General features: G+C 32.8%; 3 protein-coding genes across 3 annotated transcripts; 1 reads left to right on the top strand and 2 right to left on the bottom strand.

Moving 5' to 3' along the window:
* Positions 1 to 159: 159 nt before the first annotated feature.
* Positions 160 to 1,334, bottom strand: LOC144548686 (malonyl-coenzyme:anthocyanin 5-O-glucoside-6'''-O-malonyltransferase-like). Its single transcript, XM_078297418.1, has one exon. It carries the CDS (start codon positions 1,290 to 1,292, stop codon positions 180 to 182), a length of 1,113 nt encoding a protein of 370 aa, XP_078153544.1. The 5' UTR covers positions 1,293 to 1,334; the 3' UTR covers positions 160 to 179.
* A 4,857-nt stretch (positions 1,335 to 6,191) lies between these two features.
* On the bottom strand, positions 6,192 to 7,618 carry LOC144568233 (phenolic glucoside malonyltransferase 1-like). The gene has a single exon (XM_078318508.1). The coding sequence runs from the start codon at positions 7,064 to 7,066 to the stop codon at positions 6,242 to 6,244; it is 825 nt and encodes a 274-aa protein (XP_078174634.1). The 5' UTR covers positions 7,067 to 7,618; the 3' UTR covers positions 6,192 to 6,241.
* Positions 7,619 to 13,625: 6,007 nt separating this feature from the next.
* Positions 13,626 to 15,173, top strand: LOC144568225 (malonyl-coenzyme A:anthocyanin 3-O-glucoside-6''-O-malonyltransferase-like). Its single transcript, XM_078318495.1, has one exon. The coding sequence runs from the start codon at positions 13,699 to 13,701 to the stop codon at positions 15,064 to 15,066; it is 1,368 nt and encodes a 455-aa protein (XP_078174621.1). The 5' UTR covers positions 13,626 to 13,698; the 3' UTR covers positions 15,067 to 15,173.
* Positions 15,174 to 16,333: the final 1,160 nt, after the last annotated feature.

Genomic DNA, 16,333 nt, shown 5'->3' with positions numbered 1-16,333 from the left:
AAATACAATATTCTACCTTATAATTTTCAATACTTTGATTTTTAACTTTCAATGTTTTAATTTATAATCCTAATTACTAATTTGAATTCAATAAAAATTACTTTAAATTTAACTCTCAAATCACATATCAAAATTTCAGAAGAGAACAAAATTGATTTAGACCAAACATTTAAAAAATTTCAAAAATTACGATATTGATTGGTTTGAATCGACGTTTTGAATTTTAAAATTTTAAATTTGGACCATATACCCACAGCTTCAGCCGCAACAATCACGCCATCATCCTCAATTAAATCGGCGGCATTGGCCGTGCCCATGCATGATAAGACACAATTTCCAAAGTACTCCATCGGTAAAGGCGGTTGTGCTCGTGCTCTATAATCAGCCGCTATTCCAATGCAAACTCTCTTGGTGCTGTCTATGCGTTTTGCACGAACAAAACAGGTCCAAACATAAGCAAACGTAACGACTATTGTCGAGCAACGAAAAGTGGTGTTTCTTTGCTCTGCCTTAGCCGAAACTAATTGCTTGAGCCTTTGGATTTGCTGTTGCTTTAGTGTGAATGTCGCTAGAACGAGCTCAGGAGGTTTGCTGGCCGGCGAAGCATCTTTCGGAGCAGATTTAATTATTTTTTGGACTAGATTGTAGAAAAAAGAGTAATGATCAGAAGGATCAGAAATTGACCTTCGATCAAAAACCGGGACTCGAGAAGTCACCGAGGCTCCTGACAAACATGTTTCAGCCCAGGTGTGCATAAATTGCATGGAAGATGTTCCATCGCACGCTGTATGATGCACCGATGTCCCGATAACTATACCTTGGTCAGGGAAGACCGTCACCTGAACGGCTAAAAGTGGTTGCAACTCCTTCAATTTTGGTAACTCCGGTACTAAGCAACGATGTTGCGAAACATCACGTTCATGGTCAGTCGCAAGATGTTCAAACGGGCCGTTACACTCTGCCACAGTGACTGACACGGCATCACCCTCGACATAGTAATGTTCGAGCTTGTTGTCGGTGTCGGGAGTTCGACGATAACCACCAGCTAAAGGATAGTATGTCTTGAGTGCTAGTGAGAGAGAAGATTTGAGAGATGGAAGAAGTGAGGTGAGGAAATGTTTCGTGGGGTGCGGATAAGGGTAGAAGAAGAGCCGTTCGACCGGAGGTAGAACTATCCAGAAGACGTCAAAATAGGTGAAAGGGAGAATTGCGCGGTCCGGTGTAGTGCCTGGAGGTGGCGCCAAACGGCATGACTCTATTGTTTTTAAAGGAAGAGGGTCAGTCGATGCCATTTTTTTTTATTAATGGATATCAATTGTGAATTGTGATAATGCAGCAATAATAAGGGAATGAATTTCGGAGAAAGGAGGCTAGTTACGCTAGTAAGATTTAGAGGATAGAGATGCCAAGTGATAGACCATAATTTTTCATTTATAAAAATTATTAAAATAATTAGGATTATAGATGCATTGTTTTTTAATCGAAAAGTTTTTTTCTATTTTTCTAAATATTTTATGTGATATGAGGTGGATGACAATCTTAAATAAAATTGATTTTTTTTATCAGTTAATCTCGTAAAAAATAAAAAATAGTTTCTCTAAATATTTTTGGTGACATCAGGTGAGTGATATACTGAATCTTAAATAAAATTAAAATTCCTTTATTGATTAATCTCATAGAAAAAACAACAAATATATATTTCTCTAAATAATTTTATGTGGCATCAGGTGAGTAATACAGCGTATCTTAAAGTTATCGGTTCCATTAAAATTGATGCAAATAACCGATTATTTTTCGATTTCTTTTATATATACTACATCAAAAAATTATGTAATTTTATCTATTATCTTATATTATTTTTGTATAATTTCTATAAATAAAATTTCTGTGATAGAATTGATGATGTTTACTTGTGATATCATTGCGGTACAAAAGTTTGTTTGACTAACAACAGTAATCTCCAACCACAAACAAACGGATAGATTATAGGAAGAATTTCTAAAATAGTCAATTTATTCGTAAAAACACCATAATATCTAATATCTTCTTAAAACTCAATTTTCTTTCTTCTATCTTCTTAAATATCAGTTTTTCTTCCGTTGATAGTGTCAGAAAGTTCTTCCAATGAAGGAAGATTTTGATTACTCAAATTTGTGGGCTACTCTAAGCTTTAATGTTAGAATCAAGAATGCGATTGACATATATATATGCGTACCAAATACTCTGTGCCAGAAGGCCTAACAAAACAGTCAAGTTCATGACTAACAATTTGATAATTTTCTCACTCCTCAAGCATAATCATTTTGGTTTAAAATATAGAATTAGTAAATGGCGGACTATCAAAGTGCATAGCTTTCATTTAATTTCTTGGTTGAAAAAAAAAAATAGTAAATGGCGGAGTATCAATTTCCATTCAACCACGACACCTCACTACAATTGAATAGCTAAAATTCATCAAGCAATGGCAGAGCATCAAAGAAGCGACTTCCAATCTGTTGCAATAGCATGCGCATAGCAATATCAATCCCGTCAACAATTTGAAGAGATTTGATTTATCTTATAACAGTCATTGATGAAAAGCGCTTAATTTTTCCAACAGACGAGTGATCGATCTGCTTTAAATTCTGACCCGGGTGAAAGTGTCAGTTCTTGGAGCCCAGTTCCTAGTTTAAAAAATAGTATATATGATAATAGGGTATATTTGTCTATTTGATTTTTAAAATAATTAAATAAAATGTAAGATAGATAAATGGAGATAGAAGAAAGAAAATTAAATTTTAATAGGGATATTGAATATTATGGTGTTTTTATGAGTAAATTGGATATATTGAAAGTTTCCATGGGTACATGAGAAATTTTCTCTAAATTATATATCTTCTTGAAGCATGTAAATCTTATCTAATTGTATATATGTATGGATTCATTGATCTATAAATATATTTATGTCTCCTAAATCGTGGCACATGACAATATTTAAATCTAATTGTGCTTACTTAACAGAAGAAAAAGCGAAAGTGAAGTTGACCTGCATTTTTTGTGAATATGAAAATTGTAAACTTTTTTTTTTTTTCTTTCATGCTACCAAAAAAGAAACAATAACAAAAGTCGGCAAGTTTGTCATTCTCATTTTATTTTCCTATAAAATGGCAAACAATAAGTTTTAGTTTTTACCACATTAACTAGATTTGCGCTTTAAACCAGTGTTGTAAAAAGAGTTCAGCTTGGGTCCGATGCCCATTGGATCCAAAGTGGTTCTAATGGGTTCGCTCATCATCGGATTTGCTTTAAGATTCGCGCTCGAACTTTTACATATGCTTTAAAATTCATGCGCACAAATCTTAAAGCAGATCTGATGGTGAGCGAACCCATTGGAACCACTTTGGGTCCAATGAGCATCGGACCCAAGCAAAAGTCTTGTAAAAAACAGGGGTTTAGTCCAACTAATTAGTCATTGGCGGATATTAAATCGTTACGAATATGTTCGTTTTCATTTGTAGTTTTGTACCGACAATTAGTTAGTCATTTTTATTATTTTATTTTTTGATTTATCAGTTATATATACTTATAATTTGTCTTGTCTTGTTTGAGTTTTCTAAATAATAATTTCATAAAATTTTATTAATTAACAATAAAATTAAATTAAAATAATTTTATTTAATAAGTTTGATGAGTTCAATTTGTTATTGTTAATAATTACAAATATATATATACACATAACTTTAATTAAAATACAAAAATTATCTGTAAAATTTTAATTAATCAGCTACGTCTCAATTAATTATGAGCACTGTTGTTTGTTTACAAAGACCGCTCCAAACCAGTGGTGGAGCCACAGTGGTGCAGGGGTAGGCAGCTGCCTACCTATGATTTTTTTTTTTCTTCTGGACTAGGTTCTTTAATGGATCTTGTCTATTCCTGGATTTAATTTTGCCTACTCTTGAATTCAATTTGGAGTAGTAATTGTCAGTTCAGGCTTCAAAGATGGATGTGTGAGTCGTTTAATCTAATTAGGGAAGAAAGATATTTTTAAATCTTTGCTCAATTCAGAGTATCGATTCTCCTTTGGCCAATTAATACCAATTATTTTAGAAATTACAAGTAATTGTTTTAGTCATTTTAATATCAATTAGTAATTTAGAAATTACAACCGACTTGATAGGCAGAGGTGCGATTTTGTATGCAGATGAAGGTAATAAGAGAATTATGGAGACGATTCGAATCTGAACCCGTTCAGAAAAAAAAAAAAAACGAATTCGATTTCTACCTATTCCTGACTCAAATCCTAGCTACGCCATTGCTCCAAACCATTTTCAAAATTCTTGTTTCAAAACAGTCCATATACATATCACTCTCTTAGGAAGCGCCAAACAATTAATTCTCTGGTTCATATCTATTCTTTCTCTGCCAATGATATGGATATACAATTTCATTCCTTGTATCCAATCTCTTGCTCTTTTCAATTTCCCTACCAATCTCTTCTTATCAGATTTTGCTTTTGGAGGCTTTTAACTACCTATCAAATTTTGTTCTACGTGTCTTTAGAAATTACTAAAAGAACTGAACCACTGGTTCCTTTAGCTGCCACATCAAAATTCAGAACCACACCATATACTAGTGTTGTAAAAAACGTTCGTTTAGGTCGATCTGATTAGTCGTTGGCGGTGACCATACCGTCATGGACTTTTCCGACTAATGGATCGATTATTCCCAATTATGGCCGATTATTTCCGATTAATAGCTTGACAGTACTCTGTCCGTCCAAAGACCGTTATTTACAACACTGCCATATACCACTGGTACGACTGCATGCTTTCATTTTTTTGAGATAAAAAAAAAAAAAGATACGGTTCCATTAGTTATGTGATTTCGTGTGGGTGTTTTGTTTTTCTAATTGTATCAAAATTTTACTACAATTTATCTAATATTCTATATTATATTTATATAAAATTTCTAAAAGTAAAAAATTCTATGTGGTACTGGTATTGCTGTTGTACATCAGTGATTGATTGATAGGATCATATCAGATCAGTCTCTGTTCCTTGTCAGCTAGCAGCCCGATAACAATTTTTTTTTTTTTTTTTTGAAATGCTTGGTACAAACTATCAAGTATGAATAATATAAATGTGTTTACATCACAATCCTACTCAAATATACACAAATATATGCTACTCTCTCGTAATTTCTGTACCCAACATAAATCTATGGTTTATTGCACTAGTTCCCCTACAAAACTGAAATTATAATTGTAGTACATAGAGTTTGGTTAATAAATTATAATTGTACATTTAATGAGTTGACACATCAACCTTTTTTTTCCTTATAGAGACAAAATACAAAATGACATACTCATACAAGAATTGTAGCAAAAGAATCCAATTAATTTTCTGTGTGGTGAAATCAGATGTGAACTGTATTGAATTATCCTCCAACCAAATCGAATTCAACTTGGCCGCAATTAAATTCGCTCCAATAACTCAGATATAACTGTTGAAGTTACAAGCTAATATGGACATCAAGTGTAACATCTGATTCTATAATTAACATGCTGGTACCAATTGCCCTTGTTGCCTGGGTTGTGTCTCTTATGTACCAATTAGGATAAAGCAAGCTTTTGCCTTGTTTAGTACCTATCTACTGTCTGATTTACAATTCTGTGCGTATTTGCCTTGTTTATGCCAGAAATGTTTCAGCAAATTCTTGCCTTAAGTTACTGGTTTTCTAGTCTAAATCTAGCATTTCAAAATTATTAGGTTTTTGTTGCAGCACTCAGAGACATAAAGTTGAATAAAGTGTGCTGATAAGATATAAGATGTACTGCTGAAGAGCGTAGGAAGTTTAATACACATCGTGTGCACAGTGCTCGCCTTCTCAGTTAAATTTGTATATTAACATGTTTTAATCTGCATTGCGGTCTTTGATCAAACCTTGAAGTGTCTGCGTAGATTATATAGTACAAATCCAGAGGCTGTATTGCGGTGCTGTCAATAGGACATTGTGCAGCTATCAATACTTTGCAATTTCGCATCAGCATATAACTAGATCGGTTTCAACTATTTCAATTTTTCGTTTGAAATTAATTCGATAGGTTTTGAAGAAGTGCATTAAATGTCCAAAGTTGAATTTTTACTGCAATTTTGCCTATTTCTTTTCCAAAATCAAACATGTATATTACCCACGAAACAACACAAATGAATAGTTAATAAAATCAAATGAACAAACTTAAGCTAATTAAATTGCACAATTACTCCGATAGGAGTTTTAAACCGTCAAAGAAATTCTTGTTGAAGCAATCCATTTCATCCTTAGGAAATGCAATGCCAATCTCCACCCCTCCTTCCTCGTTTCTGCTATCCGCCACCGACATAGCGCCCGTCTTCACCGCCGACACAATTTCAACCTTCATTGGCCTCCCTAGTCCGAAATCAACGTCATAGACTTTAAACTTTGGCGACCCGGCTACGCTGAGCATAGGCGCTCCATTAAATATTGTGTTTTTATCTGACAAATTCCTTAACATATTCAATCCTTCACTTAACTTATCAATGGCATTGCCCACAGCTTCAGCCGCAACAATCACACCATCATCCTCAATTAAATCAGCGGCATTGGCCGTGCCCATGCATAATAAGACACAATTTCCAAAGTACTCCATCGGTAAAGGCGGTTGTGCTCGTGCTCTATAATCAGCCGGTATTCCAATGCAAACTCTCTTGGTTCTGTCTATGCGTTTTGCACGAACAAAACAGGTCCAAACATAAGCAAACGTGACGACTATTGTCGAGCAACGGAAAGTGGTGTTTCTTTGCTTTGCCTTAGCCGAAACTAATTGCTTGAGCCTTTGGATGTGCTCTTGCTTTAGTGAGAATGTCGCTAGATCGAGCTCAGAAGGTTTGCTGGCCGGCGAAGCATCTTTCGGAGCAGATTTACTCATTTTTTGGACTTGATTGTAGAAGAAAGAGTAATGATCAGAAGGATCGGAAATTGACGTTCGATCAAAAACCGGGACTCGAGGAGACACCGCAGCTCCCGACAAACATGTTTCAGCCCAGGTGTGCATAAATTGCATGGAGGATGTTCCATCGCACGCCGTATGATGTACCGATGTCCCGATAACTATACCTTGGTCAGGGAAGACCGTCACCTGCACGGTTAAAAGCTGTTGCAACTCCTCCGATTTAGGTAACTCCGGTACTAAGCAACAAAGTTGCGAAACATCACGTTCATGGTCACTCGCAAGTTGTTCAAACAGGCCGTTACATTCTGCCACAGTGAACGACACTGCATCACCCTTGACGTAGTAATGTTCGAGCTTGTTGTCAGTACCGGGAGTTCGACGATAACCACCAGCTAAAGGATAGTATGTCTTGAGTGCTAGTGAGAGAGAAGATTTGAGAGATGGAAGAAGTGAGATGAGGAAATGTTTCGTAGGGTGCGGGTAAGGGTAGAAGAAGAGCCGTTCGACCGGAGGTAGAGCTATCCAGAAGACGTCGAAATAGGTAAACTGGAGAATTGCGCTGTCCGGTGTAGTGCGCCACACGGCATGACTCTATGGTTTCTAGAGGAAGAGAATGAGTTGATACCATTTTTTTTTATTAATGGATATCAATTGTGAATTGTGATGATGCAACAATAATAAGGGAATTAACAACAATTTTTATAGCAATAATAAGGGAATGAATTTTGGAGAAAGGTGGCTAGTTACGCTAGTAAGATTTAGAGGATAGGGATGCCAAGTGATAGACCATAATTTTTTATTTATAAAAATTATTTGAAAATGATTAGGATTATAGATGGATTGATATTAGATTTTAATTTCATAGAAAAAATCGAAAAGTTTTTGCTGTTTTTGTAAATAATTTTATGTGATATGGGGTGGATGATAATCTTAAATAAAATTGATTTTTTTTTATCAGTTGATCACTTAATCTCATAAATAATAAAAAATTGTTTCTCTAAATAATTTTGTGATATTAAGTGGGTGATATGTTAAATCTTAAATAAAATTTAAATTTCTGTTAATCTCATAGAAAAAATATACAGTTTCTAAATAATTTTATGTGACATAAGGTGAGTGATACAGCGAATCTTAAAGAAAATCAAAATTTCTTTATCGGTTCCATTAAAATTGATGCAAATAACCGATTATTTTTCGATTTCTTTTTTATATATAAGATCAAAAAAATTATGTAATTTATCTATTATCTTATATTATTTTTGTATAATTTCTATAAATAAAAATTTTGTGATAAAAGAATGGATGATGTGTTCACGTGTGATATGGAAATAAAACGAAGCGGGCAAATGCGACTTTGCGGTACAAAAGTTTGTTTGACTATCAACAGTAATTAATATCTAACCACAAACAAACGGACCCCCATATTAGTATAAATTATATATCTTCTAGAAGCATAAATATATAAATAAATCTATCTGTGCGTGCGCGCGGTGCGCCTGTGTGGAGAATTAAATATTGAAAGATATTGGATGGTAGATTGGTTGGTTAATTAATTTCTAATTGTATGTATGGAATTAGAGGACGGTTCAAATGTCTCTATTTTTTGTGCCTCCATCATGCTTCTATTTTTTAAAACTTTAATAACTCAAAATTTAAAACTTAAAAGTCAAAATAAAACCGTTAGATGTGATCTATATTATTTTCTCTATGTGCTCATAAAAAATTATCACATTTCAATTTTGTTTTAATGTGAATCAATAAGTTCAAAAATCAATGTCTAGAAATCATCCACATTAATGCATTTTTTACAAGCTCTTGATGACAATCAAAATAAAATTGAAATGTCATAATTTTTTACATGTGCATAAATAAAATGACGTTGATCATATCTAACGGTTTTATTTTGACTTTTAAGTTTTAAATTTTGAGTTATTAAAGTTTTAAAAAATAGAGGCACGATGAAGGCACAAAAAATGGAGGCATTTGAACCCTCCTCGTGGAATTATTGATCTCCATATCTCTGTGTATCTCTTAAATCGTGACACAAGACACAAGACACGTGACAATATTTTAATCTAATTGTGCATACTTAAAACAATTCTCTGTTCATATCTTCTCTCTTTCTCTTTCTCTACCAATGATATGATATGGATCTACAATTTCATTCCTTGTATGAGTATCCAATTATCTGCTGTCCTTTTCAATTTCCCCACCAATCTCTTCTTAATTATCAGATTTGCTATTTTATTTTATGAGAGTGGCTAAACTATATAAAAACCTTAAATAATAAAAATTTAATTAAATTTTAAGACACATAATTAAGATTTTGAAAATTATTAGGTGGCTTAGCACTCTTGACATACATGTAGATCCGTCCCTGGCTAGCGACCTGATGACAATTTTAGTACGGCGAGTTTGGTTAATCAATTATAATTGTACATTTCATGGCACATCAACCTTTTTTTTTCCTTATAGAGACAAAATACAAAATGTCATACCCATACATGAATTGTAGCAGATGTAAACTCTATTGAATTGTCTTCCAACCAAATCAAATTGAACTTGGCTGCAATTAAATTCGCTCTAATAACTCAGATATAACTGTTGAAGTTACAAGCTAATACGTACATCAAATGTCACATCTAATTCCAAGAGATATGAAGAAAGAAATCAATAGAAGTATATTTGATTAATAGAAGACTAGGTGTTATATTCTGTATAAGCAATTTCGGATGGTATAATAGTAGTTTTCATAGTTAGCTTATATGGTGATTTATGTCTTCTAAAATTGATGTATTTTATTTTATGTTTAAAGAAAGCTGTGCAGCTCTATGAGGTAGATAAATAGAGGCACAAAGGCCAAGTAGAAATTGTACATAAAATATATTGATGATATAAAATAAAGAGGGAAGGTTTGAGCAGGTGGACTCATAATTTTCATTAGAGGGAGACAAAAAAATATTGAATTGGATTTAAATAACTAATTGGATTGAAATTCATTAACTAATTAAGTGCTCGATAAAAAATAATGATTTAATTTATATTTTTCAATACTGTGACTTGTAATTTCTGATTCTCTAACCTATATAATTATAATTACTAATCATAATTCAAGAAATTTATTTTAATTTTAATCCTAAATTTAACCCGAATTACAAATTAAATATCTAGAGGGGAGCTAAAAAATTTTAAGAAGAGAGCAAAGACGATCAAAACGTCCCAATTTTCACTAAAATTCAAAATCCATGAGTGGCAACTGCTCTCCTGGAACCATGTAGATTTGCCCCTGAATTTGAATTTGAGAGAGTGGTGTTATCGGTGTCTTTGATTATCTGAAACTTACCATAACTTTCTTGAATGGACTTAATTGTATATTTGTGGCATCCAAACATATCATTATCATATGAAATTAGCACTTTTCTCCTACCTACCATGCATCTATCTTTTAAAGAAAAATGGTTTTAGTCAATTTGTTTACGATTCATATATATCAAATTAAAATAAGAGCGCATCACGTCAATTGTAAGTAGTGTCAAATCTATAATCTATTTGAATATTTATCATCATACATTTGCGTCTGATGTGATGTTACATTTATTTTGTAGACGTGTTGGAATCAACTTTTCTCACGACAACTAACCTTCATCTCCATCTATCGTTTAGAAAATATATAATTTATCATTGTACACCTGAAAATATTTGAAAGAGAATATTGTAAATATATAATTTCATCGTAAAATCAATGATTTCATCGTAAAATCAATGCTATACGTGTGAAAAGTTGCGGATTTAAAAAAAAACACATTTGTGAATATTAGATAGTTGGGTGGTTTAACTCCAACCTTTATTTAAAAAACCTATTAAAAAAAAACGGACAAAAGAAATTTAATAGAGTGCATTTATATATTACAAAGTAATAATTGTTATGAATAATTAATAAATGAATGTCCATTAATTACTTTTTTCTCTTTGAAAATATATAGTTCATCTTCATCTCCCTATTTATTAATGAAATTAATTTAGATATTTTTTATTTATTTTTAATTTCTAGCCTATAAGTATAGGTTTTGCAAGTATATAATGTACACATGAAAAATTTATGTAAATAAGAGATAACTATCCTTTATACATTCTTAATATACTTGTTTATTTTATTATATTCAATTTATAACAATAACTACATTTCAAATGTTTGATAAAGTGTTTATATTTATTGCATTTTAGATGTTTGATATTTTTATTACTAGAACTAAAATCTAGAAAAATGTATATTTCCACTTATTTTGATAAAATATTTAATTAGAATAATTTCATAATCATTCAAAAAAAAATGATGAAAAAAATTCATATAGTATAAATAAATAAAAGAAATTATTCTTGAACTATGTGGAGAGATTCATCTGAAATTTTTATTTTTACTATATTCACAAAAAAAATAAACCAAAACATTCATGTTTAAAAAAAATAAATCAAAACATTCATGTTTAAAAAAAATAAACCAAAACATTCATGTTTAGTGGGAATTCAAATTTTACTCAGGTCGTCAAATTGTTCCGTGGCTTCAAAAACTGAGAATCATCAATTGATCCTGCAGCTCTAACTTTGAAGCCTCCAAATCGTTATTTTTTTTTAAATAACACAGAGAACAAATAAAAATTTCGTTTCTATGATGCTTCTTATCTTTTTTTTTTTTTGGTTGAAAACTTGTAGACAGTTTTATTGATACAAAGTAGCTGTTACATAGGATTAGACAACTAGTGTCTGTGAAAAATATACAGCTAAACAAAACAAAAAATGCACAAGGGTATGTGCATCATGTGGATGCAAATTGATCATCCTTGCTTGATTAGAGTGATAAGAGCCTAGCGATGATTTTTGTTGTATGCATATCAAAGACGAGAAGGCACTAAATCCAAACCAGACTGGGAACTGAATCGATTGGACCAGGACAGTCACCCATCAGTTGAAATGACACCGAATCAAACCAGACTGAGAACTGAATCAACCAGTCCAGGACAGTCACCTCAAAAGAGAAAGAGAAGAAGATGCATAAAGCAGCCAAAACAACACATGTTATTAGCATCATCATAAAAACTGAACATTTATTCTATATGTACCACTCGTTCTACCCACTCTTTCATTGCCAAAGAGAGGAAGAAGAGTTCAAGAGAAGGTAAGAAAAAGTAAACCGCTGGTATTGGAGAATAAAACCCTAGAAGAATGATGCGGAGAGCGATGACCAGATCCACGAAGCGAAATCACCAACAAAGTAGAATCTGCTAAATGGAAGCACTGGCTCGAGCGACGATAGAGTAATGAGTAGTGACCAGATCCACTAGACAGAAGTTACCGAAATCGATAACGCAATTCACAGATAGAAACACTGACTAAAAGAAATAGAAGGAGTATACGGAGAGAGGAGGATTTGTGTGGATTGCGTGTCCTTTTTGAGTTAACGCTAGAGTGGGAAAAATAGTACAACGGAGCCGACTCTGTCACGGAACGGTACAGTATGTGTAACTGTTTTGTACTGTGACTCGCGTGTTCCGTGCCATGATCATTCGCGTGCACTGCACACAACTGTTCATTTTTGTTTTTTAGTTGTTGTTTTAATAAAATATCTGTAATAAAAATAAAGAAAGAACGGGCCGCTATTTTATTTGAAGATTTTAAGATTAGAGTCAAAGAGTTAACTGACGGTTTTTAGTCTTTGAGATTGCATAATGGTTTGACGGTTTATTTAAAATTCGAATTTTTATTAAACTAAGAATAATTTGATTTATTATTTGTTCATTATGGTAGAAATAAAAGTTTCAGAAGATTCACTTGCAATATTTTATAATTACAACATCTTATAATATAACTTTTTTTAAATCTAAATATTAATTTAAACTATTTAATATAATCTCTAGAGTGAGTCTATGGTACTATGCATATTACGATTTGGCACCGTGCTACGGCTCTATATTCGAGTTTTCAAATCCTAACGGTCGATTCGAACCGTTCATCTTGTTCTCCATATTAATATGTGTTTGGAGACCAAATTTTACATTTTTTGAAATTTTTTTACTATTTTTTTAGATTTATTGAAAATCACTGTTTTTGGATGGTCCAGAATTTTCAGATCAAGTGATTTTCAATAAATCTAAAAAAATAGTAAAAAATTTTCAAAAAATGTAAAATTTGGTCTCCAAACACATATTAATATGGAGAACAAGATGAACGGTTCGGATCGACCGTTAGGATTTGAAAACTAGAATATAGAACCGTAGCACGGTAACAACCCGTGATATGCATATATGCATAGTACCATAGACTCACTCTAATCTCTATATTAAAATGTGTTTGAAATGTATTTGCAAATTTTATATTTTTTTTGAATTTTTTAATACAAAATTTACGATCCGAAAACAACCGTTTTTACTATTATTTGGACGAAATTTATTTCGTTTTAACTTTTTGTGCCGCAAGTTGTAGAACATTTGTACACGGCTCGTTGAAATTTAAACACCATTCAATAATTTCGTCTCATTTTGAATTTCATTTGTCCTTTTTTCCTTGTATGCGTAGTATACTTTTTTTTTATAAAAGAAATAATTAATAGTAGATGGAAAATATTTTTTCCTAAACAAAAAAACATTTCATTTTGACTAATAAAGCCTTAGAAAAAATTAATATAAGCCTCATTCTCCTCTCTTCTTATTTCACACACAATTGAGACTCATAAAGCCTTACAAAAAAATATGGCAGCTGCACCTTCTTCTCTAAGAATCATTGAAACCACCAAAATCTCTCCACCACCCGGATCGGTACCAGAGACATCCATACCGTTAACCTTCTTTGATGTGTTATGGCTCAACTCTACCCCGGTACAGCGCCTCTTTTTCTACCCTTACCAAGGTACCACTTTACAGTTTACCTCCTCTCATCTTCCTGCTCTCAAATCCTCTCTCTCCATTGCCCTCCAATCTTACTTTCCTTTTGCCGGCAACATCCGGGTGGCACCCGGAACAATAGATAAGTATGAGATCCATTATAGAGACGGTGATTCGGTTACTTTTATAGTAGCCGAGTCTGATGATCATCATCATGAATTTATTGGTGACGAACCGAGGTTGATGTCGAAACTCAAAACATTGGTGCCTCATCTAAACAATAATGAATCTAACGATGATCTACAGCCGGTTCTTGCGATCCAGGCCACCGTTTTCTCGTCCCATGGCGTGGCGATTGGAATTACAGTGAACCACTCAGTATGCGACGGTAGCGGTTCTGTGAATTTCATGCGTGCGTGGGCTGCAATTTGTCGTTCAAGCACGAGCAATTCTGTGTCGATGGAACATGCACCGGCACCACCGATAGTGGATCGATCGATTATACCTGACAGTGATGGATCAATATACACAGCTATTGTCAAGAATTCATTGAGCTCTAAGGATTTCAAACTTGTTGAAGCAGATGAGAACAAGGTGCTTTATCTCGCTTCGTTTACACTGAAGCGAGATCATGTCAATTTTCTCAAAGAGAAATTTAGATGCGAAGCAGAGAATAGAAAGTTGGCAGTACCGCATTGCTCTACTGCGGTCGTCACTTACGCTTTCATATGGATCGGCTATTTAAAAGCAAAATCAACTATGCCAGATGAGACTAAAGATGCGTATTGCCTCTTTGCTGCGGATCTTCGTCGGTGCATTCAACCGGCCATTCCGGAGAATTATTTCGGAAATTGCATTGGACCATGCTTTGTACAGGCGAATGCGAGAGAACTTCATGGCCCGAATGGTTTTTTTGAAGCATGTCAGGCTATTAGCAAGGCGTTCGAGGAAGTAAAGAAAGTCGGGATAAGTGATGCAAAGGATTGGATGAAGAATGTGCAAGAGAAGGTCGTTCGCAAGCCATTATCAGCTGCCGGGTCGCTGCGGTTTAGGGTTTATGATGTCGATTTCGGGTGGGGAAAGCCGGCAAAGGTGGATATTGTATCAGTTGCATACTCTGGTGCAATGGCTTTGGCAGAGAGCAGAGAAGAGCAAGGTGTGGTGGAGATTGGATTGCCATTCACACAGCAAGAAATTGAAGTGTTCAAGGATTATTATTATTGCATTTTAGGTTGAAATAAGAATTAAAGTTCTCAAATGAACCACAGCTTAATTTCGTGCCTACAGTAAGCAATTGAGAGTTTGAGTGATTTCGGATAAATAAATTAATATAATTTGAGGCATTTTATTTTATTTGTTGGTCATTGATTTTCCTTAACTAGCTCGTTGTATAAATGAATAAGATGAGTAATCCCTTGTATAGGAGAGGGAAATGTAATTAATGTAGGATAATTTTGTAAATAAATCTTTTTTATTAATATATCTGTTGTTGCCGACAACCATAAAAAAATAAAATAAATAATAATAAATAAATAAATAAATAAAAAATGAGAGGCTTCTATTTTTCCTAAAAAAAAAAAAAGAGGTTTCTATTCAAAGTTACAACTGTTGTTTACCTACACGACTTCATATTTTATATTGACTCGAGATATTTTACAGCAGCGGACCAGGATCTTTGTGAGGGTAAAAAAATATAATAAATCGGATTTAAATAATTAATTTGTTTTAAATCTGTTAGCTAATTGAATATTATATAAAATACGTACAATGTTCTATTTTATAATTTTTAATACTTTAATTTATAATTTTCAGTATTTTAATTTATAATTCAAATTATTAATTCGAATTTAAAGAATTTATTCTATTTTTACCCTAAATTTAACCTCTAAATTAAAAATCAAAATTTTCGAGGGAGACAAAGTTGATTCGGACCAAACATTTAGGGCCTGTTCGGCAGCCCAGTAGGGAATAGAAATGGGTATAGGAATTGAAAATTTTAAACTGGATTTTACTGTTTATGTGGGAAAAAAAAATTCAATCTGAGTGAATTTTTTTTTCCCACGTAAACAGTACTTTCGGGATTACTGCCGAACAGGGCCTTAACAAAAAGAATGTTTATTGTTACGATTAATATTATATTTAAGTTCAACCAAGCAAACTAAAATTTATTTCTTTGATTCGGTTCTTATTCTATTACAGTTTAATTCAATTTAATTTTTAAAAACTGAATAAAAGTTTAATTTATATATTTTAATTCGGTTTGAACAGACTTTTAAAAAAAAAAACATATTTAAAGAAATAGACTTTTTTTTTTTAAAAAAAACATATTTAATATTGACTCGGAATATTGTCAACAGTGACGTCTGATTTCTATGACCTTATTAGATTCGGTGGAGCTAATTTTATTGGTATATAATAATGATCCAGAATTAATGTTGGGTCATGACTCATGAGGGCTAGGAATCTTCTATATATCATTTTTTTTATTATTGAATTGATGTGT

This window comes from Carex rostrata, chromosome 2 (assembly GCF_964058835.1).
Source record: "Carex rostrata chromosome 2, lpCarRost1.2, whole genome shotgun sequence".
Lineage (NCBI taxonomy): Eukaryota > Viridiplantae > Streptophyta > Magnoliopsida > Poales > Cyperaceae > Carex > Carex rostrata.
The sequence above is the reverse complement of the archived record's forward strand: the minus strand, read 5'-3'. Positions and strand labels throughout refer to the sequence as shown.

Bases quoted from the DNA above. Each gene is read 5' to 3' on its own strand.
- LOC144548686 (XM_078297418.1), bottom strand. From the start codon at position 1,292: ATGGCATCGACTGACCCTCTTCCTTTAAAAACAATAGAGTCATGCCGT.
- LOC144568233 (XM_078318508.1), bottom strand. From the start codon at position 7,066: ATGCAATTTATGCACACCTGGGCTGAAACATGTTTGTCGGGAGCTGCG.
- LOC144568225 (XM_078318495.1), top strand. From the start codon at position 13,699: ATGGCAGCTGCACCTTCTTCTCTAAGAATCATTGAAACCACCAAAATC.